The following is a 25,326-nucleotide window of genomic DNA, read 5'->3' as shown; positions in this document are numbered from 1 at the left end:
CAGACGTTAAAGCCGTCCTCGCCAATGAGGTTCAATCCCTTATTTGAGGCACAGTGGTTACTGCTCCCCTTAGCGGTGCAGTGGAACCTTTCATCTCTCAGTATTCTTCACCAGTGTAAGTGTTTTAAAATTGCAGCTGTGTGTGTGACTGGTGTAGCTGCCCTGAGGCAGATTCCAGCACTGGTGTATGCTGCTGGTTATCAATTGCTCCTTTCTAAATGTTCTGTATAGTTGTGCAGTGATCTGTTCTTATCACTCCTGTATTAGTCTATTGCCTGTAAACCCAGGCGGGGGTTGTATATACCCACTGCCCAGTACGAAGCCGGATAATGTCCCTGGCTCTTACCTGCTCTGCAGCTCACCTGCAGATGCTAGAATATTCATCAGGGTGCAATTAACACAGGCTGTACTGCCCAGCTTTACTGAAAGCGTCAAGAAGTTTGGAAAATGCATTAGAAAGGGAAATATATATATATATATATATATATATATATATATATATATTATAATATATATATATAATTTGTTGATTTATGGATACGTTTTAGGGCTCCTGTGAGTCTAAAGGGTTAATTAATTCCTCGCCCAGCTCGTGTGTGTGTGTGTGTATATATAATCATTAGGTATTAGGTATAGCGCAATACATTCTGCTATAAACAGCAATCCTTAATTGCGTCACTTATCAACACCTTGACACTGAGAAATAGCGAGTACACTAATAGAGGGGTTAGACGGCTTTTTCTATTGTGTTTGTTTCCTGCATCAAACGCAGATCATTGAAATGCGACCAGAATGTATGTGCATGCCTTACAGAAGAAAAAACAATACCATCCATAATGTCAAATTATATATATATATATATATATATATATATATATATTATATATATATATATATATATATACACACACACACACACACACACACTCGAATGTCATGCTCATGCAGATGCACAAAGCATGCCTATTCAATTTTCGGGTATTGTTATGCTTAATAACCCGTGTACACGGGTGGTTCGTGTTGTGCAGTTTGTATGTTGGCAGTCACAGGGAGGGGGTAGCCGGGTCTAATGATGAATAATTTGAAGTGACTGGTGCTGTGTGTGTGGAAAGTTTCTCTATATACCGGTATGGCTTGAAAATCTCACAGGCTCGACTGCAGTCATTTCAAAAAAACACCGTGCAGACGAAAAACTGGTAACCAGACCGCACCGCTACTAACTAGTCGTCTCCAAAAATGATGGGATGGGATTGCCATGGCAACAGACCACACGTCACAATCCGGGCATGTGTGTTCCATTTTTGTCTTTTTTTTTATTTTCAGACTGGAGGATTTGGAGAGAGAGAGAGAAAGAGAGAGAGAGAGAGAGAGAGAGAGAGAGAGCGATTTTTTTTTTTACGCTTCTTAAAAAAAAAAAAAAAAAAAAAAAAGGCAGCCATCTTTCTTAAAAAACCTCACCCTCTTTCTTGCCAACACAGTTGTGTGCATGCAGTTTGAAAACCCGGCGAGGCTGGCATTCCCGGGGATAAGTTGCAATACTTCAGAGATATAATAGCGAATGGTATATCACATGCGGTGAGGATGCCGGGGTCAGTGAGTAACGAAGACGAAGGGCAAGACGAGATGGATTTTGGGGACGATGTGCCAGGTAAGAGAAGGGGATGGTGGGAGGAGAGAGGAGGGGGTGTGAGAGAGAGAGTGAGAGAGAGAGAGAGAGAAAGAGAGAGAGAGAGAAAGAGAGCTGGCGTTTTGTTACTGCTATCACAACATCCCAATTGCCTGCGGGAGAAGAAAAAAAACCGCTTGCTTGTGCATTTGTATAGAATTAGAAAAGCGAACAGATATACTGTTATCATATCGCTAGAAAGCTGAATGCTTTGGGGTGCATTTCCATTAGGACAGCAAGCAGCCCGGGACTCGCAGCAGCGCGCAGCGTTTCCCTATTACATCAGACGTCTTTGTAAATACACGACTAGGCGGTAGCATTTGATGGTGCAAACCGACTGCCGTTTTTCAAGACGAGAAAGCAAAGCCAGGCTGTCGGTCTGCATTGTGGGTTCGTGATTGCGCGGAAAGGAGGGAGGGGGGGGGGGCTGCTGTGCTTTTCTGTTTTGTGAAGTTGGCCACATCAGTGTTTTCTGAAAGCAGGAGGGTGAATTCAGATGAAAGAAATTGCCTGTTGTACAGTCACGAGTCGGATCATTATTTGTGTCATAAATCTGTAGGCAGCAAGAATGACATTCAAGTTTAGCGCTGCTGCGGATTTTTCTTAGAGATGCGTGTGGGATATTATTATTATTATTATTATTATTATTATTATTATTATGTGTTTCGTAATAACACCACGTCCCCACTGGACTTACGCCCCCCCCCCCCCCCCCCCCCCCAAAAATAAAATAAAAAAAATATAAATATATATAAAATCCATTTCAAACTGCGTTCCAAAGTAACGTTTCTTAAAGGACTGTAATGATGCTTTAATTGCAACGTAGCACAATGTAGACATGACGTGTACACACCGAACTGGACAGTGCGCTTACTTTGTGTGATTCCTTCTGTCTGTATTGGCGTTAGTGGGTTAATCAAAGCACCTCAATATACTGTCTGAGTGTGTGGGTGCAGGATGGCCGCATGCATACAGAAACTAAGCAATCCCGAGCCTGAAACAGAGTGACGCGCTCAGTGAGTGACAGCGATGTATTGACAGCCGCCACGTGCGACCTTGGAGGGAAAGCAGTCCTGCCTCTTGCAATGCTGCTGTGACGGGCTGTGCTGTATTACCAGGCTTGCTTTTCATCTCCAGTGCCTAGTTTGGAAAAAAAAATGATGTATTGCTGAGCTGTCGCGGTTCAATCAAACCAAAACCTACAATTAAAATACTACCGCCATGAAACACTGTGCTTTCTATAGCGCACAGCAGTACATGCTGCCTCGTAGTGCTGGAGTGAGCACGGGGTTTTCATGCTCGAAAAAATTCATTGTTTTTTTTTTAATAATAAAAGCCTGCATCAGTCCAATCAGATCAATGATGTTTAACGACGACCTGTTTAGACAAAATAGCGGCATTGCAAACTGCCATCAAAGGATGGCGAGTTTAATATTGGATTGTCATATGGTACTCCGCCACCAGGTGGCACTGTGTGCTATGCAAAATTGTTTATTGATGTTAGTTTTGCTTTCAAAAAGGTAGGAGGCGGGGCGGACAGTGGGAGTGGAGGGGAAGGTGGTCTTTCTGGTCAATGCAGAGTAGTCAGATGTCAGATAAATGTTGATAGGGAGCTCCCGAGTGGCGCATCCAGTAAAGGTACTCTGCGTGGAGTGCAGGATGCACCCTATAGCCTGGAGGTGGCCGGTTCAAGTCCAGGCTATTCCACTGCTGACCGTGGACAGGAGTTCCCAGGGCACTGCCCAGGGGGGGTAGGTTGGGCATGCACCAGCGCCCCCCTGTGGTCTAGCCAGGCTCCTGCAGGCTTGACTGTAAGCTGCACGGTGAGTGTGCAGCTTGATAAGAAGCGGTCAGCTGACAGCACACGCTTCAGAGGACAGCATGGTAGGGATGAGGTGAGCCTGAATAATAACTGAATATTCTAAATTGGGAGAAAATGCAAAATATAATTGGCAACTACTAAATTAAAAAATCAATAAATAAAACATGTTGATGTGGTGGAGTGAGGAGTTTTTATACAACGCTGTCACTTCAGTCAATAAAATCAGTTGATTCATAGAAGGTTTTTTTTTTTCCTAGCTTGTTCGGTGCCTTGCGTGGAACATGCACTGAATTTAAATTGTATTGATTTGTTGTTTGCATAGACACCAGCGCTGCAAACATGGCATTGAAATAAGCATGTATATTTACCAGAGCAAAAAGCTTTCTCAAATACCAGCCTCGTCACTTAATTCAAGGAAAAACTAGAGGGATCGGTGGCTGTGTCAGAACGAGTTAGTGGAAGAGCAAAACCTGCTTGACGTCAAACTGAGCTGGGGAAATAAAGCCATCATCTCGGATTAGGAAACACTTTCATCTTCTCAAGAGCGCTTTGACAGTTACGGCAGAGGATTGTTCTCAGGATCCCCACACCAGGAGATGCTCCTCTGAGCCCTGGGGTAACTTCACACTGTCTGGGAGAGAGGGCTAGCTAGCCCCAGAGCTGCTGGGAAATACGCAGACGATCTGCGTAGTAGAAGTCTCGCTTCGTCTGGGGGAAAAAAAAAAAAAAACAGGTCGGATTTCAGAATTTTTAAAAAATTGAAAGTGTTTCTTTTGAAGGCAGTTTAGTGTAAGGAGCTCCACAATCTGATTTGCTAAGCAGATCTGGAGTCTTTGAGTGTGGGGAGTATTGGGTTTCAATTTCTTGCAGCTGGGTTATGTTCCACAGTCATGTTTATCGTCATACTCCTATCTCAAGTCTCACGCTTGCCCTGTGTACTTCGGTATGCTTTTACCGTGCTATACCAATTATCTGTCCCTAGGCGATTGTTCTACGTGGCACACGCTTGTTGCTCATAGCTTTTCGTGTGTTGACTTTTTTTTAAATACTCATACCACTGTCCCTGGTATTCAAGGCAGCATTCAAGCCACACACGCAGTGGCAAAGCCTGAGCTGGCCCATTATATCCATGTTGACGCTCTGGCATTTCTGAAAACACAACCTTCGCGCTGGCCTGTGTCATTTTGGAGGTTAGGGACAGAGCCGCAGCAGGACTCTGAAAGGTCACACCAACCCTGAGTGTCGTTTAGATTCTGTGCAGTACATCTCAGTAAATACAAGCTAAAATAGAGGCCGTGATGAGATGCACGTTGTGGAAGTCTGTGCATTAGCGGTCGGAGCTCCGTTAACTTGATATCTCTGTAGCTGTGCTGTCTGCAGGCTAATTCATTTTCTTGTAAGCTGCAGGCAGCGTGTAATGCCTCTCTGAACTGCCTCTGAGCCCTTGTAGGAAGGTCAGGTCCTTGCTGGTGTCCATGTCTCTCCACACGGGCCGTAAGAAGAGGCCAGCTGACCCGCACAAGATCGGCAGCCTGTCCTCTCAGTGCGGGGGCTCCCCATTCTAATGACAAGCGGGCTGGCGGGCTGGCAGTCCCCCAGAGTCACCTTGTGTTCCCCCAGCCAGTCTTCATTGCATCACCCTGTAGAGTGAAGTCGTTGTGCTTCAGAAAGTCGAGTGAAACCTGCCGAATAATGTCACGTTAACATATCGCATTACGCAGACTTGATGAAAGACTGACAACAATGGAAAAATGTGACATTGCAAAATCTATCCTGAAACACAGTGCTGGCATTATGGCTTCCGGGAGACATTTTCGATTATCATTTAGTAATTTCTTTGATTACATGATGCAAAACTTTTGGCCAGAGCTGTATGAGGTGTCACGAATCAACAGCAAACAGTAGTAACACATTCTGTGCTGCATATCTCCGTTGACTCAAAGATTTGTTTTGTGTTGAGTAGTGAACACGTTTAATTCTTTTTAATTAATACCTGAAAAACTTCCGACTTCTTGAAGGTAATTACTGGCGGAGTTTCTGCACAGCGCTGTGAGGGGAATGAGATCTGGGGGAGAAAGGGGATTAGAAAGACTCCAAGAAGCAGCATGTGTTAGCCATGCCCCTCGTCTGGCTTGTGAATTAGTAATAAGACCACGATTTCCAGTCTGGATGTTTCTACATCACTGACCTACATTGGCTCCTTTAAGAAGTCTGCAGCACTCCTTGACTTCTGACGAAGGATCCTGTGCTCTGTTTCCCGTGTGTTGAAGCAGACGCGCGATCCCCGCCAGCGGCAGTGTTCATGATGACACTGCATGACAGCTACGCTGCAGCACATCCCTCATTCAGAGAGTGGAAGAGCTCGCTGGGGGTCCTGTGAGATCAGTGTATCGTTGCACCCCTACAGTGCCCTAGGCTGCTCGCAGGGGGTCCTGTGAGATCAGTGTATCCCTGCACCCCTACAGTGCCCCTGGCCCGCTCGCTGGGGGTCCTGTGAGATCAGTGTATCGTTGCACCCCTACAGTGCCCCTGGCCCGCTCGCTGGGGGTCCTGTGAAATCAGTGTATCGCTGCACCCCTACAGTGCCCCTGGCCCGCTCGCTGGGGGTCCTGTAAAATCAGTGTATCGCTGCACCCCTACAGTGCCCCTGGCCCGCTCGCTGGGGGTCCTGTGAGATCAGTGTATCGCTGCACCCCTACAGTGCCCCTGGCCCGCTCGCTGGGGGTCCTGTGAGATCAGTGTATCGCTGCACCCCTACAGTGCCCCTGGCCCGCTCGCTGGGGGTCCTGTGAAATCAGTGTATCGCTGCACCCCTACAGTGCCCCTGGCCCGCTCGCTCATTTCTCTGCCATTGTTGTTTCCCCAGACGAGGAGGAGGAGGAGGAGGAGGAAGCAGAGCTAGCGCCTGTGCCCCTCGCGGCTCTCCAGGGATTCTTCAGAGAGGACGACCCCGTCAAACAGCAGCCCAAGAAGAAGAAGCTGTGCAAACCCAAGCAGGGCAAAACCACCCAGCTGAGCAAGAGGAAGAAGGAGGTGATGATGTGCTGACACTTCTCTTACTGAGGGTCCTGTGAAATCAGTGTATCGCTGCACCCCTACAGTGCCCCTGGCCCGCTCACTGGGGGTCCTGTGAAATCAGTGTATCGCTGCACCCCTACAGTGCCCCTGGCCTGCTCGCTGGGGGCCCTGTGAAATCAGTGTATCGCTGCACCCCTACAGTGCCCCTGGCCCGCTCGCTGGGGGCCCTGTGAGATCAGTGTATCGCTGCACCCCTACAGTGCCCCTGGCCCGCTCGCTGGGGGTCCTGTGAAATCAGTGTAGCGACGTGGGATGTCACGGGGACCGGGCGGGAGCGAGAAGAGACGGTAACACAACAAAGAAAAGGGGTCTGGAGGAGGAAGAGGAGGAGGAGACCTAAGAAGTGGCGTCAGAGTCAAACACACGCACACACACACACACACACACTAAGACACTAACGCAGACACACACACACACACACACACTGAGGCAGACACACGCGCACAAACTGAGACAGACACGCACACACACTGAGATACACACGCACACACTGAGACGCACATCGATTCCTCTCGCTCGCTTGTCAGCAGTGAGATCTGTTGCACTCTGTGGTAAATATTGACCTCGGCTTCACCTCGGACGCTGCTCCTGCCACTCCAGTGAATAAATCTTGCTGTTGACCTGCAGCTCGAGTCAGCGGCTGGTTATTTAAGCTTGGATTTCTGCAGGGGCCTGTGAAGCAGTGCAGTCCTGCAGAGGGGGAATCCGCACAGTATTATTCAGCTGACCTTTCTCACTGAAGCAGCCCCCGACAGCTGAACTTTTAAAATGTGTTAACTTACAACATCTGGACGCTCAGAGCAAACAGCGGCTTGTTTTTTTTGTTTGCATTGTAACGTGGTAGAAGATTAAATCTTTCCAATAATAATCTCTTGTGATTGGCCACCTGCTTTTACCAGCCACTTGCAGTATTGTTCCATACAAGCGAATGAGGGCGGTACCTTGAATAAGCAGCCAGTAATGTCGAGGTGGTGTCTGGCTTCTCAAGCACTTCCCTGCCTTGAAAGAGCAGCAGTGCATATCAGTGACAGAGTTACAGAGTGTGCGATTCTGCTTTGGTGAACTCAGCACGAGAACACACAGCAGCTAATTGATTGCCAGCAGCATGCATTACACAAGGCACCAGTAGGTGGCGTGCTCTGGTGACTCCAGTGTACTCCTCACCTACCCTTTCAGAAGCAGTGAGTGGAGTACAGCAGAGCAGGCAGCCCTGTGGTCAGGAGAGATTTGAGAAAGCAGTGGAATGCACTCCTGCCATTGCCAGCTGCACTGTGTTAAACGTGAACCCCGTCCCTTTCTGCACAGACCCTGTTTTTCAAGGCAGGCGAGACACAGGTGGAAAATGTGGCTTCACACAGTGGGACATAAACAGCACAGTTATAATAGGGCAGTTTTGTACTGTATTCACGGGCTAAACTGAAAGTGATCATTGGGGGATATAAACCAACTGGAGTGTCAATGGGGTGTGCTGTCTCGGTTTACAATGTCACCAGAACCCTGATGGAATATAATTCAGTATAAAAGGCAATGCCAGTGATGCCATTGGCTTTCCTTACTGGTATGCCAATGCTGGATAAACACAGCCCTATAATTTCTATGCCTTTCGTCAATGTGCATTCAGATAGCGAGTTCCATTTTAATTGTCTTAGTCTGCGCTGCAGCACACTCCCTCAAACGATTCATATTTCCATCTCTATTGTATTGTGAGTGAGATGAGGTGCTGCGGGCCCCCCCCCCACCCCCTCCCCCCACTTGTTGTCTAGACATGCTGTAGAGTAGAGCCGCTTTCTGCGATGGCTGGCCACATAACAAGCTCGTTATGCAAACGCATCTGATTGGATGCGGGCGGAAAAGTCCAGGCACTATACAGTCCAGTAACCATAGCAACGCAGATGGGCTGCTTGATGAGAAAGTGCTCGCCTGGCTCCTCCTGCTGCTGCTGCTGCTGCTGCTGTTGCCGTTGCTGTGAATCTGGCAGGGTCTGCGCTGTACCCTCCTACCTGAGCACAGCAGCTCTGTGAATCTGGCAGGGTCTGCGCTGTACCCTCCTACCTGAGCACAGCAGCTCTGTGAATCTGGCAGGGTCTGCGCTGTACCCTCCTACCTGAGCACAGCAGCTCTGTGAATCTGGCAGGGTCTGCGCTGTACCCTCCTACCTGAGCACAGCAGCCCAGAGCCTGGCCACAAACTGGCATTGCGCTGTACACTCCTACCTGAGCACAGCAGCCCTGTGAATCTGTCAGGGTCTGCGCTGTACACTTTGAGCACAGCGGCTCTGTGAATCTGGCATAATACTTGTTTCAGTACACAATTTATGGACGTCAAATATTATTATTATTATTATTATTATTATTATTATCAGGGTCTGCGCTGTACCCTCCTACACTAGTCTGGCAGGGTCTGCGCTGTAACAGTGGCATATTGGCACAGTTTAATCATGTGTAATTTGGTAAAACATTTTGTTAAAGCATCGCTAGCCCTGTCCTGTTCCGCATGGTTATGCAGCATGCTTATTATGCATTTTAATAGATGCACTCTGCTGGGAACTCATTAATTCATGTCTGTTTTTCTTAGATAAATTTCATTTCAGATAAGCACACATTAAAAAAAAAAAAAACAGTCCCAACTACAAGAGCCCCTTCCTTGGTTTTAATCCCAGTAAGTGGCTGTGGTCCCATTACTAGGTTGCAGGTACGAATGTAATTCCCCTCGGAATGGTCGCTATACTGTATTAATTCTATATTATTATTATTATTATTATATATTTTTTTTGCTTTATCTGAAGCCTGGAGCTTATTGGAGCGTTTCACAAACACCATTTCAAAAAGTAACTTTCACTCTGTTAACAGTGTGTATCACAAGTACCAGTATTGTAATAGTGCTGAACTTAGAATGATTCAAACTGCAACACAGTGTGCCTTATTCCCAACCTGACAATCCTTCTCCGCATTAAAAAGCTAGTTTAGTTCAGCCTAATATACATAGTTGTATAGTAATGCTCCCATTCACAGATTCACTGTGTTCAATGCACAAGGCAAACCAACGCAAAGGAAACGCTGGACGTTTCTAAAGAGCTGTGAAGCAGGCTGGGGTTTTTGTTCTGTGCGTGAATGTGTGTGTGTCCACAGGGGGGCGGTAGTGAGGAAGAGGCGGCGCCTGTGTGTCTCAAAGAGCTGCAGGGGGACAGGTCGGAGAGCGAGGGCAGTGACTACTCCCCCATCAAGAAGAAGAAGAAGAAACCAAGGGAGAAGAAGGAGAAGAAGACCAAGCGGAAAAAGAAAGACGAGGAGGAGGAGGAGGAAGAGGAGGAGGAGGAGGATGTGGGGCTCAAGGTGAGGGGAGGGGTCTTGTCATTACAGAACTGCGCATGTTTATTACAGCACCCCTGTGGGCTACTGGACTCCACGCCTGACAAAAGAAAGTGTGTGGATGCAGCTTCAAGTAAAGTCGACTTCAGTGACACCAGAGATTTTGAGAAAGTACACAGACGCAGTGCCACACAGCTCTTATTGATGCCAAAGGTGGCCAGGCTAAACTCTAGCATTAAAGATGCTTTCAGGCATAGCTGTGTTTTTAGTTTTGAATTAGCTTCGTGCAAGATGAGTTAGCAAAAAATGAATAGCTCATTTCTGTAGAAATGTAATAATTTGCACGTGTGCAAAGCGCCATAAATGCCAAATCTTGAGGTGTTCTGATACATTTGCACATTACTGTATTTCACCAAATTCTTAAAGGAGTGCTTTTTGATTTCTTAAACTCTTATCAGGCCTAGCAATATTCTCCCAGGCCCTTTTCTACTCGGACAGCCGCAAGAGTGGAAAGGAAACCTCTTGTGGTTCAAACTCCCTCCAGTGGTCTAGCTGCAATCAGACCATGTGACCCACAGCAGCAGTTCAAGAATGAATTTGTTGATGTAGAATCTGACCTGTTTCAGTATCCTGAAGAGCCAAAAGATTCTGAGCCCAATAAAAGTGGTGCCATTAATAAAAAGGTGTGACCGTGTTTCTTTTAATCTCCGCTGTGAAACTGTCCTTCAGGAGCCCAAGTCCTCGGCTCAGCTGATGGAGGAGTGGGGGCTGGAGAACGTGGACTATGGCTTCACAGAGGAGGACTACCACACTCTGACAAACTACAAAGCATTCAGCCAGTTCCTGAGGTGAGAAGCACAGGGTTCAGGGTTCGGAATGGTGGGAGGGTTAATTGGGTCAACTAAACACCAGGACTCCCTTATAATAGTTGCCCCACAGTGAAAGCATGCTCTCCAGTGCCCAGTCCCTCTGCTCTGCCCCCCCAGGCCTCTCATTGCCAAGAAGAACCCCAAGATCCCTATGTCTAAGATGATGACGGTCCTGGGGGCGAAGTGGCGCGAGTTCAGCAGCAACAACCCGTTGAAGGGCCTGTCTGCTGCTGCCGCCGCCGCAGCCGTGGCTGCTGCCGTGGAAACCGTGGCTGTGTCCCCGCCCGTCCCTCAGCCCGCGCAGCCTGGAGCAATCAGGAAAGCCAAAACCAAGGAAGGGAAAGGTAACCTGCAAACACCGGGCTCCTGGTTCACGTTCCCTCCTGTTTTCTGCCTCTTTTTCTTTTGCGCTTTTCCTGACTTATTTGTTCTTTCCGTGTTGACTTTCTTTCTCTTCCTGATTTATATTTTTTTCTTCTTCTTTCTGTCTTTCAGCTGTTGTTTTTGTTGCATGCCCTCGTCGCTGTTGTGTTCTTGTAGTTTCATTCCTGGCTGCCCTCTCTTCCAGGCCCGGGGGTGAGAAAGAAAAGTAAAAGCACCAAGGAAGCCAAAAAGAGAGGCAAGAGCAAGAAGATGAAAATCAGACTGGGCGGGTTCGGGAGCAAGCGGAAAAAGGGCTCCTCGGTAAGAGACCGCTCCTTCACTCCCCCCTCGCTCCCCCCTCACTCTCCCCTCGCTCCCCCCTCTCCTTCACTCCCGGTGAGCGTGAGGGGGGAGAGAGGCAGGAGTGAGGGGAGAGGGGGGGGGGGGGAGGGAGTGAGAGGGGGGAGCGCGGGAGGGGGAGTGAGAGGGAGGGCGAGGGGGGGAGAGGACAGTGTGCAGGAGGGGGAGGGAGGAGGGGAGCGTGGGGAGCGAAGGAGCGCAGGGGAGAGGACGAGGGGGAGGGTGGAGAGGCGAGAGACGGGACGGAGGGGGAGGGGGGAGAGGAAGTGAAGCGAGTGGGGAAGAGCGAGGTGCGAGGGGGGAGAGGAAGTGAGGGGGAGCGAGGGTTTGGGAGGAGCGAGGGGGGGGGCGAGAGGTAAGTGAGGAAGGGGAGCGAGGGAGGGAGTGAGGGGTAAGCGAGGGGGGAGCGGGGAAGGAGTCACTAGTAGGGGACGCGAGGGGGGAGAGGAAGTGAGGGGGGGTAGAGAGGGGGAGCGTGGGAGGAGTGAAGACGTGGGGAGGAGGGAGGAGAGGGGAGAGTAGGAAGTGAGGGGGGAGCGAGTGGAGGGAGGAAAGTGGAGGGAGCGAGGGGGGAGGAGAGCGGAAGCGAGTGAGGGGGCGAGTGGGGGGAGCGAGGGAGGAAGGGAGAGGGGGAGCGGAGGTGTGGGGGGGAGGTGGAGGAAGTGAGGGGGGAGCGAGGGGGGCGTGAGTGGGGGAGTGGAGTGAGAGGGGAGCGCGAGGGTTCTCTCTCCCCCCCTCACTCTCCCCTCGCTCCCCCCTCTCCTTCACTCCCCCCTCGCTCCCCCCTCACTCTCCCCTCGCTCCCCCCTCTCCTTCACTCCCTGAGGTTGTAGGGGTCGAGGGGAGGAGAGGAAGTGAGGGGGGGGTGAGAGAGTGAGGGGGGAGCGTGGTGGGAGGAGGAGATGAGGGGGGGGCAGGGGGGGCGAGGGAGGAGAGAGAGGGGAGCGAGGGGGGAGAGGCGTAGGAGGGAGAGAGGCGGGGGGAGCGAGGGGGGAGCGGAAGTGAGGGGGGAACGAGGAAGGGAGGGGGGGGAGCGAGGGGGGAGAGGGGGGCGGCGAGGAAGTGAGGCGGGGGTTCAGAGCGGGGAGCGAGGGGGGAGTGCAGAGGGGGAGTGTGAAAGTTTGGGGAGGGAGAGGGGAGAAGGGGGAGGGTAGAGGGGGAGCGTGGAAGGCGAGAGGGGAGGGAGGGCAGGGGGGGTGGAGAGGGAAGGCGTGGGGGGGTAGAGAGGGAAGTAGAGGGGGGAGACGGGAAGGGAGTGTAGAAGAGGGGAGAGGAAGTGGGGAGAGGGGAAGTGAGGGGGGAACGAGCGCGGGAGGAGTGAGAGGGGAGGAAAGGGGGGGAGAGGAAGAGCGAGGGGAGGGAGCGAGAGGGGAGCGGTGTCGGGGGGAGAGGAAGTCGAGGGGGGAGCGAGGGGGGGACTCGAGGGGGGAGTGTGAGGGCAGGAGTTAGAGAGGGGAGCGAGGGGGGAGAGGAGCGTGAGGGGGGAGGCGGGGTGAGAGCCTCTCGCCCCCCCGCTCCCCCCCCACAGGGGAGAGATGGGTGAGGCGAGGGGGCTCTGAGGGGGAGCGAGGGGGAGAGCGTGGGTAGGAGTGAGAGGGGAGGAAGCGAGGGGGGAGAGGAAGAAGGAGTGGGGAGCGAGGGAGGGAGAGTAGGAGGGATGGGTGAGGGCGGGGGGAGCGCGCCTCGGGGGGGGAGTAAGCGAGGGGGGAGCGCGGAGTGGTCTGGGTCAGCGAGGGGGGGGGAAGGGACGCGAGGGGAGCGAGAGAGGGAGAGGGGAGCGTGGGAGGGAGGAAGGGGAGCGGGAGGAGGGGTTGAGAGGGGAGCACCGGGGGGGAGAGAGGAAGGAAGTGATAGGGGGGAGCAGGGGGAGCGGAGAAGGGGGAGTGAGGGGGGGCGTGAGAGGGGGTAGCGAGGGGTGAGGATAGAGATGGGGTCAGTGAAGGTAGTGAGTGGCGAGGAGGGGGAGTCAGGGGGAGCGTAGGGGGGGAGAGAGGGGGGAGCGGTAGGGCAGAGGCGCGGTCGAGGGGCCTTCACTCCCCCCTCGCTCCCCCCTCACTCTCCCCTCGCTCCCCCCTCTCCTTCACTCACCGGAGTGGGGAGGGTCAGCGAGGGGGAGTGAGAGGTGAGAGGGGGAGCGGAAGGGGGAGAGAGGAGGGAGAGGGGGAGAAGGGGAGAGCGAGGAGAGACTTCAGGGGGGTGAGGGGCGCTAGAGACGGGGGAGCGATGGGTGGGGGTGCGCGGAGGGGGGAGAGTGGAGGCCAGAGAGGGGAGCAGGGGGGGGGGGAGAGGCGTGGGGGGAGAGAGGGGAAGAGGGAGGGGCAGAGAGTCAGAGGGGAGCGATGGGGGAGTGAGTGGGGGAGGGACGACAGGGGAGAGGGTGGTAGAAAGGGAAGTGAGGAGGTGAGTGAGAGGGGAGGGGGGGGGAGTGAGAGGGGAGGCAGGGGTCAGGGACAGAACGGTGAGGAGGGAGGAGAGGGTCTCGCTCCGGGGACTCGTCTTCCTGCAGTGATGGGACAGGTCGCGCTCCCGTCGTCGTTGGTGTATGGAGAGTCTGGGCGCACGGAGCCAGGGGTGGAGCGCTGCGACATGGCGAGGTCGTCTCTCACCTCGCGGAGCAACGCGAGGCTCCGAAGGGAGCGTCTGTCTCAATTCTGACCCCGAAAAATTTTGTTTCAGGTACCTGCTTGCATGTGTGCTCTGTGTTTGAGGGTCTGGTCTCTGTGAGCTGTGCTGATTGCCTGCTTTCTCACCAAGGGTCTGGTCTCTGTCAGCTCTGGTGATTGCTTTGTCTGTGTTTGAGGGCCTGGTCTCTGTGAGCTGTGGTGTTTGCATGTCTGCTCTGTGTTTGAGGGTCTGGTCTCTGTGAGCTGTGCTGATTGCATGTCTGCTCTGTGTTTGAGGGTCTCTGCACTGTGGTGATTGCATGTCTGCTCTGTGTTTGAGGGTCTGGTCTCTGTGAGCTGTGGTGATTGCATGTCTGCTCTGTGTTTGAGGGTCTGGTCTCTGTGAGCTGTGGTGATTGCATGTCTGCTCTGTGTGTGAGGGTCTGGTCTCTGTGGGCTGTGGTGATTGCATGTCTGCGCTGTGTTTGAGGGTCTGGTCTCTGTGAGCTGTGGTGATTGCATGTCTGCTCTGTGTTTGAGGGTCTGGTCTCTGTGTTCTGCTGTGGTGATTGCATGTCTGCTCTGTGTTTGAGGGTCTGGTCTCTGTGAGCTGTGGTGATTGCATGTCTGCTCTGTGTTTGAGGGTCTGGTCTCTGTGAGCTGTGGTGATTGCATGTCTGCTCTGTGTTTGAGGGTCTGGTCTCTGTGAGCTGTGGTGATTGCATGTCTGCTCTGTGTTTGAGGGTCTGGTCTCTGTGAGCTGTGGTGATTGCATGTCTGCTCTGTGTTTGAGGGTCTGGTCTCTGTGAGCTGTGGTGATTGCATGTCTGCTCTGTGTTTGAGGGTCTGGTCTCTGTGAGCTGTGGTGATTGCATGTCTGCTCTGTGTTTGAGGGTCTGGTCTCTGTGAGCTGTGGTGATTGCATGTCTGCTCTGTGTTTGAGGGTCTGGTCTCTGTGAGCTGTGGTGATTGCATGTCTGCTCTGTGTTTGAGGGTCTGGTCTCTGTGAGCTGTGGTGATTGCATGTCTGCTCTGTGTTTGAGGGTCTGGTCTCTGTGAGCTGTGGTGATTGCATGTCTGCTCTGTGTTTGAGGGTCTGGTCTCTGTGAGCTGTGGTGATTGCATGTCTGCTCTGTGTTTGAGGGTCTGGTCTCTGTGAGCTGTGGTGATTGCATGTCTGCTCTGTGTTTGAGGGTCTGGTCTCTGTGAGCTGTGGTGATTGCATGTCTGCTCTGTGTTTGAGGGTCTGGTCTCTGTGAGCTGTGGTGATTGCATGTCTGCTCTGTGTTTGAGGGTCTGGTCTCTGTGAGCTGTGGTGATTGCATGTCTGCTCTGTGTTTGAGGGTCTGGTCTCTGTGAGCTGTGGTGATTGCATGTCTGCTCTGTGTTTGAGGGTCTGGTCTCTGTGAGCTGTGGTGATTGCATGTCTGCTCTGTGTTTGAGGGTCTGGTCTCTGTGAGCTGTGGTGATTGCATGTCTGCTCTGTGTTTGAGGGTCTGGTCTCTGTGAGCTGTGGTGATTGCATGTCTGCTCTGTGTTTGAGGGTCTGGTCTCTGTGAGCTGTGGTGATTGCATGTCTGCTCTGTGTTTGAGGGTCTGGTCTCTGTGAGCTGTGGTGATTGCATGTCTGCTCTGTGTTTGAGGGTCTGGTCTCTGTGTGCTGTGGTGATTGCATGTCTGCTCTGTGTTTGAGGGTCTGGTCTCTGTGAGCTGTGCTGATTGCATGTCTGCTCTGTGTTTGAGGGTCTGGTCTCTGTGAGCTGTGGTGATTGCATGTCTGCTCTGTGTTTGAGGGTCTGGTCTCTGTGAGCTGTGGTGATTGCATGTCTGCTCTGTGTTTGAGGGTCTGGTCTCTGTGAGCTGTGGTGATTGCATGTCTGCTCTGTGTTTGAGGGTCTGGTCTCTGTGAGCTGTGGTGATTGCATGTCTGCTCTGTGTTTGAGGGTCTGGTCTCTGTGAGCTGTGGTGATTGCATGTCTGCTCTGTGTTTGAGGGTCTGGTCTCTGTGAGCTGTGGTGATTGCATGTCTGCTCTGTGTTTGAGGGTCTGGTCTCTGTGAGCTGTGGTGATTGCATGTCTGCTCTGTGTTTGAGGGTCTGGTCTCTGTGAGCTGTGGTGATTGCATGTCTGCGCTGTGTTTGAGGGTCTGGTCTCTGTGAGCTGTGGTGGTTGCATGTCTGCGCTGTGTTTGAGGGTCTGGTCTCTGTGAGCTGTGGTGATTGCATGTCTGCGCTGTGTTTGAGGGTCTGGTCTCTGTGAGCTGTGGTGATTGCATGTCTGCTCTGTGTTTTTCCGAGTTGAAGAAGGGGACGGTTACGAAACGGATCACCAGGACTACTGCGAGGTGTGCCAGCAGGGCGGAGAGATCATCCTGTGTGACACCTGTCCTCGAGCCTACCACCTGGTGTGCCTGGATCCCGAGCTGGAGAAGGCTCCAGAGGGGAAGTGGAGCTGCCCGCACTGCGTAAGCAAACCTCCAGTCAAGGGGTTTCATTGAACCGGATTGAGCTGATTAGCATGTTAGCAAAATGTACCCTCTCGTCATCCTTCAAGATATTTCATGGGGACGCTTGAGTTCTGGTCTCCGATCGGTTTGAACCCGTATCTTCCTCCTGACAAACCTTCTCTTCTTTTCACAGGGTTCATTTTTAATTATAATAAACTATAAAATGATGAGTTAACCCAGATTGGTCTAAAATTTGATTCACTAGGAGAGCACTGCCTTTGTGTGCACTAGGAACCAAAGGGTGGTTTGGTTCCTTCTGCAAGGTGTCTAACAGCAGGCTGTGTGCCGGCAGGAGAAGGAAGGGATCCAGTGGGAGCCCAAGGAGGAAGATGAGGAAGAGGAGGAGGTGGGGGAGGAGGAAGAGGATGACCACTTGGAGTTCTGCCGGGTGTGCAAGGACGGGGGGGAGCTGCTGTGCTGTGACACCTGCCCCTCCTCCTACCACATCCACTGCCTCAACCCGCCCCTGCCAGAGATACCCAATGGGGAGTGGCTCTGCCCACGATGCATGGTGAGTGACGCAGCCGTCCTCCAATAACACGGTTTAACCTGCGCGTGGGCAGTAAAAACACACCAGTGTCGTCAGCTCTTCACCCTGGGCTGTTTAAGCACTGATATCCCGCTATCCAGTCACATGCGCGCTGCCTGCATCCACTCGAACACAAAGTCACGCTGCCTGTCTTCCATTTGGTTTCCAGTGCCCGCCCCTGAAAGGCAAGGTACAGCGGATCCTGCACTGGGTATGGGGGGAGCCCCCCCTGCCCCCGGAGTGCCCGCCAGGCTCTGGATCTGCGGACCCCAGGGCGCCCCGGCCCCCCCTGAAGGGGCACCCTGAGAGGGAGCTGTATGTCAAGTGGGCCGGGCTGTCCTACTGGCACTGCTCGTGGGTCAGCGAGCTGCAGGTGAGTACCAGCTCCAGCCAGGACACCTGGAGTTTAAAGGCTTTGCTCGCCACACTGTTCATTTAAATGCCAAGGAAAAGCATTTTCTCTAAACCAAAGTTCTTGCAATAAACACGATTGAGGAACTTATATATATATATTTTTTAGGAGATAAATCTTAACAGATTTTCAACTCTGAAATCAGTAATCATCCCGGAATGCTTGTGCAGGAATTGCAGGGAATGCGTTTCAGTTGTATCACCTGCGCCCTTGCTAATGTTCCTCTGTCTGCTGCCCCTCCCTCTCAGCTGGAGCTGTACCACACGGTGATGTACCGCAACTACCAGCGCAAGAACGACATGGACGAGCCCCCCCCTTACGACTACGGCTCGGACAACGAGGAGATGAAGAGCGAGAAACGCAAGAGCAAGGACCCCCAGTATGCCCTCATGGAGGAGCGCTTCTACCGCTACGGGATCAAACCAGAGTGGATGATCATTCACAGGGTCTTCAACCACAGGTCAGGGGGGCTGGGGAGGAGGGAAGGGGAGAGGGAGAGGTGAGAGGGGGAGGGGGAGTGGAAATGGGACTGGGGGGCGAGCTGATCCAATCTTTCTAACCCACACTGGGGCAGTTTCCCTGCGATTTGCCCATAGGGTAAAATTTGGGAATACATTTAGGAATGGGGCGTGCATTTACAGAACATGATTGGGTTCAGTTTGAGTTTGAGCTGTGTTGCACACGTGCTCTTTTTGAATGGGATTCTGTGCTGAAGTGCAGTTGGATGTATTGCTGGGAGTCTGTGGTCGCTGTGCCAAGCCTCCACCTCAAGCACTGACACTAATCCAGAGAGATACAGCAGCTCCTCACAGCTCTGTCTCTCATCCAGACTGATCCGACACGCTCTGTAATAGCAGGGCCCTGCCAAGCAGCTTCCTCCGCTCGGCCAGACCGTGATCCAGAGCCTGCAGCTTTTCTACTCTGAGATCATCTGCACAGCACCTAACGACACCCGACCAGTGCGAATCGCTAGCGGATCACAGTGGGGTCCCCCTAGGGCTAGGTTTCAACGTCTCGTTTATAAATCACATGTCAGAAATCACAGCAAAGTATTTGCCAAAACTCCAGTACCTCTTACCCTGTGTACAGATGCCATCCCTGCACAGAACACCAAGCCTAATTCCTTTGACCTTTTGTAAAAGGGATCATCCTATTAACCCCACTCTTTAAATTATGATGGACTTGACACTAGTCTCTCTGAAGAAAATACACTGTATTTAATTCATCAAAACAGTCTGCAGAGTGCGCAGTATAGCAAGGGGATGGAAATAAGACTCAGTGTATAGCAACCAGTTTTATTTTTGTATACCGCTTTTCCTGTAGAACATCTCAAAGTGCAAAATTCTTCAGCAATTGTTAATAACATCTACCTATAAAGAATAATAAATAAATAGATAATACATTAGAAACAGCACTGAAAAAAGAAAGCCATTTTTAAAAGTTAATACGAAAGCCGTTACAATATGTAAATTCATGTGAAACATCCATTCTAAGTTATACTAAAAAAAACAGTTGATTGCCACAAGCCAAGGAAAACAGGTGTGTCTCAAGTGTAGATTTCAGCCTCTCACACATAGTGGCAGTGAGTTCCAAAGAGCAGGAGCATTCAGGGAACCTCCCAACGGTACGCATCGAGCTGCTGAAAAGCCAACAGCCCAGCGCCCGACGACATCAACATGCAGTAAATCTCTCAAATATGAAGGACCGGTTCCCAGGACAGCCTTACAGGCGCAGGCTTGTCGCTAAGTAGTCCAGCCTGTCTTGTTTGTTTGTCATTGTGCAGCTTCGATAGCAATGGAGACGTCCACTACCTGATCAAGTGGAGGGACTTGCCTTACGACCAGTGCACCTGGGAGATTGACAACTTTGACATTCCAGAATACAACCATTTCAAACAAGCCTACTGGAACCACAGGTGAGACGTCGTTTACACACGCGCGCGCCCGCCTTCCACGCCAATGAGTGACTTTACTGGATTTTACCTGGTTTTTTTTTTTTTTTGCAATCTTTTCCGAGTCGTTGTTGCAGTTTACTCAAATATTGTTGTAGATTTCTTTATTTTTTATTTCATATTGCATTGATATTTTCTGTGTTAAGGGCGCTTTGACCAGATCTATTGCAGTGATATCCACTCAGAAGAATTGTGTTGCAGAACAGGTCACAGTAAAGCAGATGAGTTAAGGAGTAGTCCCTGAGGGTTGTGGCGTGGGAGCTGATCTCTCCCTGTGTGCGCTCTGCGCTCTGCAGGGACCTGATGCTGGGAGAGGATATCCGACCCCCAGGAATCAAGAAATGGAGGAAGATGAAGGACGACAAACCCCCGGAGATCCCCAATGTGGACGTGAGTGAGCAGCCCAACTTCAACTACACGATGATCAGGGGAGGCAGTGAAGCTGGGCATAAAAAAGGGCTACATTAAAAAAAGGGCTACATTAATAAAACATACTTTACAGTCATTGATGTAGACTTCGATTCCAAATGCTGTATAGTCCTTGAAAGCATTGATAGAGATTCTTAGTTACGTTCCGAGCGTTTTAACAAAGGTGTTTCAGTGTTGTTGTTAAGAGCGCAGGCTGTGCATACTGGAGCTCTTCAAGCTTCTCCTCCTGCTTCTCTCTTTCAGCCCACAATCAAGTTTGACAAGCAGCCGTGGTACATCGACTCGACGGGGGGCAGCCTGCACCCCTACCAGCTGGAGGGGCTCAACTGGCTGCGCTTCTCCTGGGCGCAGGGCACCGACACCATCCTGGCAGACGAGATGGGGCTGGGCAAGACCGTGCAGACCATCGTTTTCCTCTACTCGCTCTACAGGGAGGTGGGCAGCGCCCTCGGCTGGGCCTTGGTGCCCCAGCCCGGAACCAGACTCTGTGGCTCCGGGCTTGCAATGGGATCCAGCCAGACTCTGTGGCTCCGGGCTTGCAATGGGATCCAGCCAGACTCTGTGGCTCTGGGCTTGCAATGGGACACAGCCAGACTCTGTGGCTGTGGGCTTGCAGTGGGATCCAGCCAGACTCTGTGGCTGCGGGCTTGCAGTGGGATCCAGCCAGACTCTGTGGCTCTGGGCTTGCAATGGGATCCAGCCAGACTCTGTGGCTCTGGGCTTGCAGTGGGATCCAGCAGGTTCCCGCTCTCAAACCCTTGTAAATGTTTACCAGGGTTAGAGCACAGCAGAGTGTGATAAAGCACAGTGAAAGCATGGTGAAACTGCAATACTGTGGTAAACTTTTATTCGGATGGTGTGGACACTGCTAATCTGAGAGGGAGAAAACTTTGAGAAGCCTACAGCTTCAAATGTCGTTGTTGCAACGATGCCCGTTTATGGTATTGCAAGCGGTTTTGGACTCCAACTCATCACTCAGGGAGGGGTTAAGCCACTTACTTGCACATTTAGAATAACTCAGGATCGCTTTCAGCGATAGTTAAGGCAATCAGCATTATAGATCATGCATGAGATGCCAACCAAATCACTGTTGGGGATCTGCCTTAATTGCAGTACATCTTAAACCTGAGCACAGATGTCATTCAATGCATTGAACTAAACGTGACAAAAAACTACTTTTTCTGTAGCAGTTCATGAGTGCAGTCTTAGTTTTTGCGATTCATAATAAGTAAATATGTTGTGTGTGTAGAGTCTCTCATTTTGCACAGATTCAGCAACCAGAAGCTCTAGTCCAGACTGCAATAGCGGTCACCCTGCCCGCGACGTATTAACTGTTTGATTTGTCGCTCAGGGACACTCCAAGGGGCCGTACCTGGTCAGCGCCCCGCTGTCCACCATCATTAACTGGGAGCGCGAGTTTGAGATGTGGGCTCCGGACTTCTACGTGGTCACCTACACCGGGGACAAGGACAGCCGCGCGGTCATCCGCGAGAACGAGTTCTCCTTCGAAGAGACCCCTGTCAAGATGGGCCGCAAGGTCTTTCGCATGAAGGTAGGAGAGCCACGGGGGCTTCGCAGTGGTAGACTCTTCGAAGGGCTGGAGTCTGCAGCTCCTCCTGCTGCCTCGTGCCTCTCGCGGGTCTCATTGTTGCTCTTGCCTCCCTGCAGAAGGACACTCAGATCAAGTTCCACGTGCTGCTGACCTCCTACGAGCTGATCACCATCGACCAGGCCATCCTGGGCTCCATCGAGTGGGCCTGCCTGGTGGTGGACGAGGCTCACCGCCTCAAGAACAACCAGTCAAAGGCAGGTGTCTGTGCACGCGCGCAAACTAAAGAATGACACTTTCATCTGATCTTAAACCTGGCTCCTGCGAGAGCTGCATGTCAGTGAAAAGGAGGCGACTTTTTTTCTTATCCATTTTTACTGAGCTGCTCAATGTTTTAGGTTTGTTGTATTAACCCCGGCCAGGCTCCTGCACTAGCCCAAAACACATGTAAAGCTGGCTAGTTAGCGCTGCTCTCTCCTGTCGTCTCTCCGCAGTTCTTTCGAGTGCTGAATGGCTACAAGATCTACTACAAGCTGCTGCTGACAGGGACCCCCCTGCAGAATAACCTGGAGGAGCTCTTCCACCTGCTCAACTTCCTCACCCCCGAGAGGTTCAAGTAAGCCAGCCACGGTCACTTCAAACAGGGCTCCAAGCCATGCAGGGCAGCAGGCACAGAGAGCTGGGATACTGGCCAGCCCAGTCTTGCAAAGCTCTGACGAGTCTGTGACGACTGCATTTAGGACGTCGCACTTAACAGACACAAAACGTCTCCTGGTATTTCAATTTTCGTTTCAGACGAAATCATTCTTTTATTTCCTGAAACCACCAAATCCAGGCCAAATGAGTTCTAACTGATCGTGAGAGATGAGTGTTTCTGAGGTTGTGGGTGTTCTTCCCTCCACTGCAGTAACCTGGACGGATTCCTGGAGGAGTTTGCTGACATCTCGAAGGAGGACCAGATCAAGAAGCTGCACGACCTGCTGGGGCCCCACATGCTGAGGAGGCTGAAGGCCGACGTCTTCAAGAACATGCCGTCCAAGACAGAGCTGATCGTGCGCGTGGAGCTGAGCCCCATGCAGAAGTGAGTGTGAACCAGGGGAAGAGACAGAGGCCCATTCACTACATTATAGACATGGAAATAAGGCTCATATTGCAGAGCACTTTCACCCAGTCCAGGTTTTAATATGAGCTACATAGCCACAGTGTGTGGGAAACAAGCTCGGGTGTGTCTGATTAAACTCGTAGTGAAACCAGGCTTGGATCAGCCTGCTATGCAATGGGAGTCAATGGGCTGGTTCATGCCTCTCCAGTCTGAGCTCTAGCCTCTTATCTGATCTCTAGTCTCTCCAGTCTGATCTCTAGACTCTTGTCTGATCTCTAGCCTCTCCAGTCTGATCTCTTGTCTGAAGTATGAAGCAGCCTGCAGCCCTGCTGTTCTGTGTTTCTCACTTGGGGACTCTGACCCACAGGAAGTACTACAAGTTCATCCTGACGCGGAACTTCGAGGCTCTGAACTCGAAAGGGGGCGGGAACCAGGTGTCTCTCCTCAACATCATGATGGACCTGAAGAAGTGCTGCAACCACCCCTACCTGTTCCCCGTCGCTGCTGTGGTATGAGACCCCTCCACTGCTACAGCTCCCTGCCTGAACTGCAAGCATAGCAAAGTGTATTAGAGCAGAGCTAAAGCATAGGCAAGCATTGTAAAGCACAGAGAGGTCTGGTAAAGCATAGGGAAGCATTGTAAATCACAGAGAGGTCTGGTAAAGCATAGGGAAGCACTGTAAAGCACAGAGAGGTCTGGTAAAGCATAGGGAAGCATTGTAAATCACAGAGAGGTCTGGTAAAGCATAGGGAAGCATTGTAAAGCACAGAGAGGTCTGGTAAAGCATAGGGAAGCATTGTAAAACACAGAGAGGTCTGGTAAAGCATAGGCAAGCATTGTAAAGCACAGAGAGGTCTGGTAAAGCATAGGCAAGCATTGTAAAGCACAGACAGGTACGGTAAAGCAAATGGGGGAAAAAACCCTCTGAAAAGCATGGTAAGCTGTAGTCACTGTACTGGTTTAGACTGGCTATGCTGAATCAGTAGTGGTGTGTTTTTGAAAAGGTTTGTGGTAGGCTGACAGAACACAGCTTGCACGACGTTGGTGCTGTAGGGGCTTTGTGACGCTGCTGTGCTGTTTGTATGCAGGAGGCTCCAGTGCTGCCCAATGGCTCCTATGATGGGAACTCGCTGGTCAGGTCCTCAGGGAAACTCACGCTGCTGCAGACCATGCTGAGGAAGCTGAAGGACGGAGGACACAGGGTCCTCATCTTCTCACAGGCGAGTAGCTTCTACCAGCATCACTGCCATTGCAACCTGCAGAGCCAGACAGCAGCACCCTGCCTGTATCCAACCAGAAATAAAAGGGAAGCTCCCGTTAGCCCTGCTGCACCCAGTCCTCCCCTTCTCTAGAGATGTTATTGAAACGACCGTGGCGAACCGGCTCGGAACAGATCGCGCCCGTCCCACCTGAGTCTGTAGACTTTCTGATAGCAGCTGGAAAGGAGCTGGTGTAAACTCTGCCCTGTCCTTTACTGCGCTTGCCTTGCAGATGACGAAGATGCTGGACCTGCTGGAGGACTTCCTGGAGTACGAGGGGTACAAGTACGAGAGGATCGACGGGGGGATCACGGGGGGGCTGCGGCAGGAAGCCATCGACCGCTTCAACGGTAAGAGCAGCTCTGGGAAGCGGAGCGGCTTTCCACACAGCTTGAGAGTCACTTTCTCTGCAAGGTCCCAGGCGGGGAGAGTCCGCTTGCCATTGGTTTCTGCCATTAGTGCCTGGCCCCTTTGAGCTTCCTAGAGAAAAAGATACAGGGGTCTACCAGTGACCATTTGTTGCAAATTCAACCCTGTAAAATTCATAATTAAACAAATTTAGGCATGTTCTTAGTCGTGCATTTGAAAGTGGAAAAAAATAGACACATGGCCAATGAGCAGGTGTTTAGGCGCTGTGTTGTTGGGCATGCAGTACCCGAGTGTTCCACATGATGTCAGCACCCTCTTGTCTCCCCTCTTGTCTGGTGTGCCGTGCAGCTCCTGGCGCTCAGCAGTTCTGCTTCCTGCTCTCCACTCGGGCGGGGGGGCTGGGCATCAACCTGGCGACAGCCGACACGGTCATCATCTACGACTCTGACTGGAACCCCCACAACGACATCCAGGTGAACCCCCTTGCTGTGTTCTGGGCTCATTTCACCATTCTGTAATTCCCCATTAGACTATATTGACAGTGAACTATAGTGTACAAGGGGCCCCTCGCTAATGCATTGATCGAAGTAGTTGAAGTAATGTGTTGCTGTGTGAATCAGGTAGCGGAATTACAAGCAGGTGCTTTACCCAGTGTGTTACGAAGGAGCGTTTACTGTGTCTGACTAGCCCGTGGTCTGTGTGTGCGTGTGCGTCTCCATGGCAGGCGTTCAGCCGAGCTCACCGGATCGGGCAGAACAAGAAGGTGATGATCTACCGCTTCGTGACGCGGGCCTCGGTGGAGGAGCGCATCACGCAGGTGGCCAAGCGCAAGATGATGCTCACCCACCTGGTGGTGCGGCCCGGCCTGGGCTCCAAGACCGGCTCCATGTCCAAGCAGGAGCTTGATGACATCCTCAAGTTCGGCACAGAGGAGCTGTTCAAGGATGACGTGGAGGGAGCCCGGACCAACGGTAACACACGCACACACAATGACTCACTGATTCACACACACACACGCACACACACTGACACACATCACACACGCAGACAGGGAACACCTGAGTGTGTGTGATGGTGTCTCCCCTTCTGTGTGACTGGACTCAACTGATTCACTGACTGACAGGAACAGCAACCACTGCACACACACACA

At 51.7% G+C, this 25,326-nt stretch overlaps 2 protein-coding genes across 2 annotated transcripts in view; both read left to right on the top strand.

The window, feature by feature from the left end:
• The first annotated feature begins 1,375 nt into the window (after window positions 1–1,375).
• Window positions 1,376–11,736, top strand: LOC121328946 (chromodomain-helicase-DNA-binding protein 5-like). The gene is made up of 5 exons (XM_041274100.1): window positions 1,376–1,648; window positions 9,695–9,898; window positions 10,604–10,722; window positions 10,861–11,087; window positions 11,312–11,736. The coding sequence occupies exons 1-5, from the start codon at window positions 1,640–1,642 to the stop codon at window positions 11,734–11,736; spliced, it is 984 nt and encodes a 327-aa protein (XP_041130034.1). The 5' UTR covers window positions 1,376–1,639.
• Window positions 11,737–17,000: 5,264 nt separating this feature from the next.
• Window positions 17,001–25,326, top strand: part of LOC121329124 (chromodomain-helicase-DNA-binding protein 5-like) — a 16,629-nt gene continuing 8,303 nt past the window's right edge. Inside the window, exons 1-15 of the mRNA XM_041274497.1 lie at window positions 17,001–17,086; window positions 17,274–17,477; window positions 17,765–17,976; window positions 19,300–19,431; window positions 19,764–19,857; window positions 20,140–20,331; window positions 21,248–21,448; window positions 21,565–21,702; window positions 21,940–22,061; window positions 22,353–22,526; window positions 22,915–23,056; window positions 23,637–23,768; window positions 24,040–24,157; window positions 24,525–24,649; window positions 24,901–25,147. Coding sequence (XP_041130431.1) covers window positions 17,084–17,086; window positions 17,274–17,477; window positions 17,765–17,976; window positions 19,300–19,431; window positions 19,764–19,857; window positions 20,140–20,331; window positions 21,248–21,448; window positions 21,565–21,702; window positions 21,940–22,061; window positions 22,353–22,526; window positions 22,915–23,056; window positions 23,637–23,768; window positions 24,040–24,157; window positions 24,525–24,649; window positions 24,901–25,147 — 2,236 coding nt within the window. The 5' untranslated portion in view covers window positions 17,001–17,083. The remainder of the gene's footprint in view (window positions 17,087–17,273; window positions 17,478–17,764; window positions 17,977–19,299; window positions 19,432–19,763; window positions 19,858–20,139; window positions 20,332–21,247; window positions 21,449–21,564; window positions 21,703–21,939; window positions 22,062–22,352; window positions 22,527–22,914; window positions 23,057–23,636; window positions 23,769–24,039; window positions 24,158–24,524; window positions 24,650–24,900; window positions 25,148–25,326) is intronic.

This window comes from Polyodon spathula, chromosome 16 (assembly GCF_017654505.1).
Source record: "Polyodon spathula isolate WHYD16114869_AA chromosome 16, ASM1765450v1, whole genome shotgun sequence".
NCBI classification, from domain to species: Eukaryota; Metazoa; Chordata; class Actinopteri; order Acipenseriformes; family Polyodontidae; genus Polyodon; species Polyodon spathula.
Note: the sequence above shows the minus strand (reverse complement) of the source record. Positions and strands in the feature narration are given on the sequence as shown.

Coding starts and splice junctions, on each gene's coding strand:
- LOC121328946 (XM_041274100.1), top strand. Junction 10,723..10,860: donor GCATTCAGCCAGTTCCTGAG/GTGAGAAGCACA, acceptor CTGCCCCCCCAG/GCCTCTCATTGCCAAGAAGA. Junction 11,088..11,311: donor CAAAACCAAGGAAGGGAAAG/GTAACCTGCAAA, acceptor CCTCTCTTCCAG/GCCCGGGGGTGAGAAAGAAA.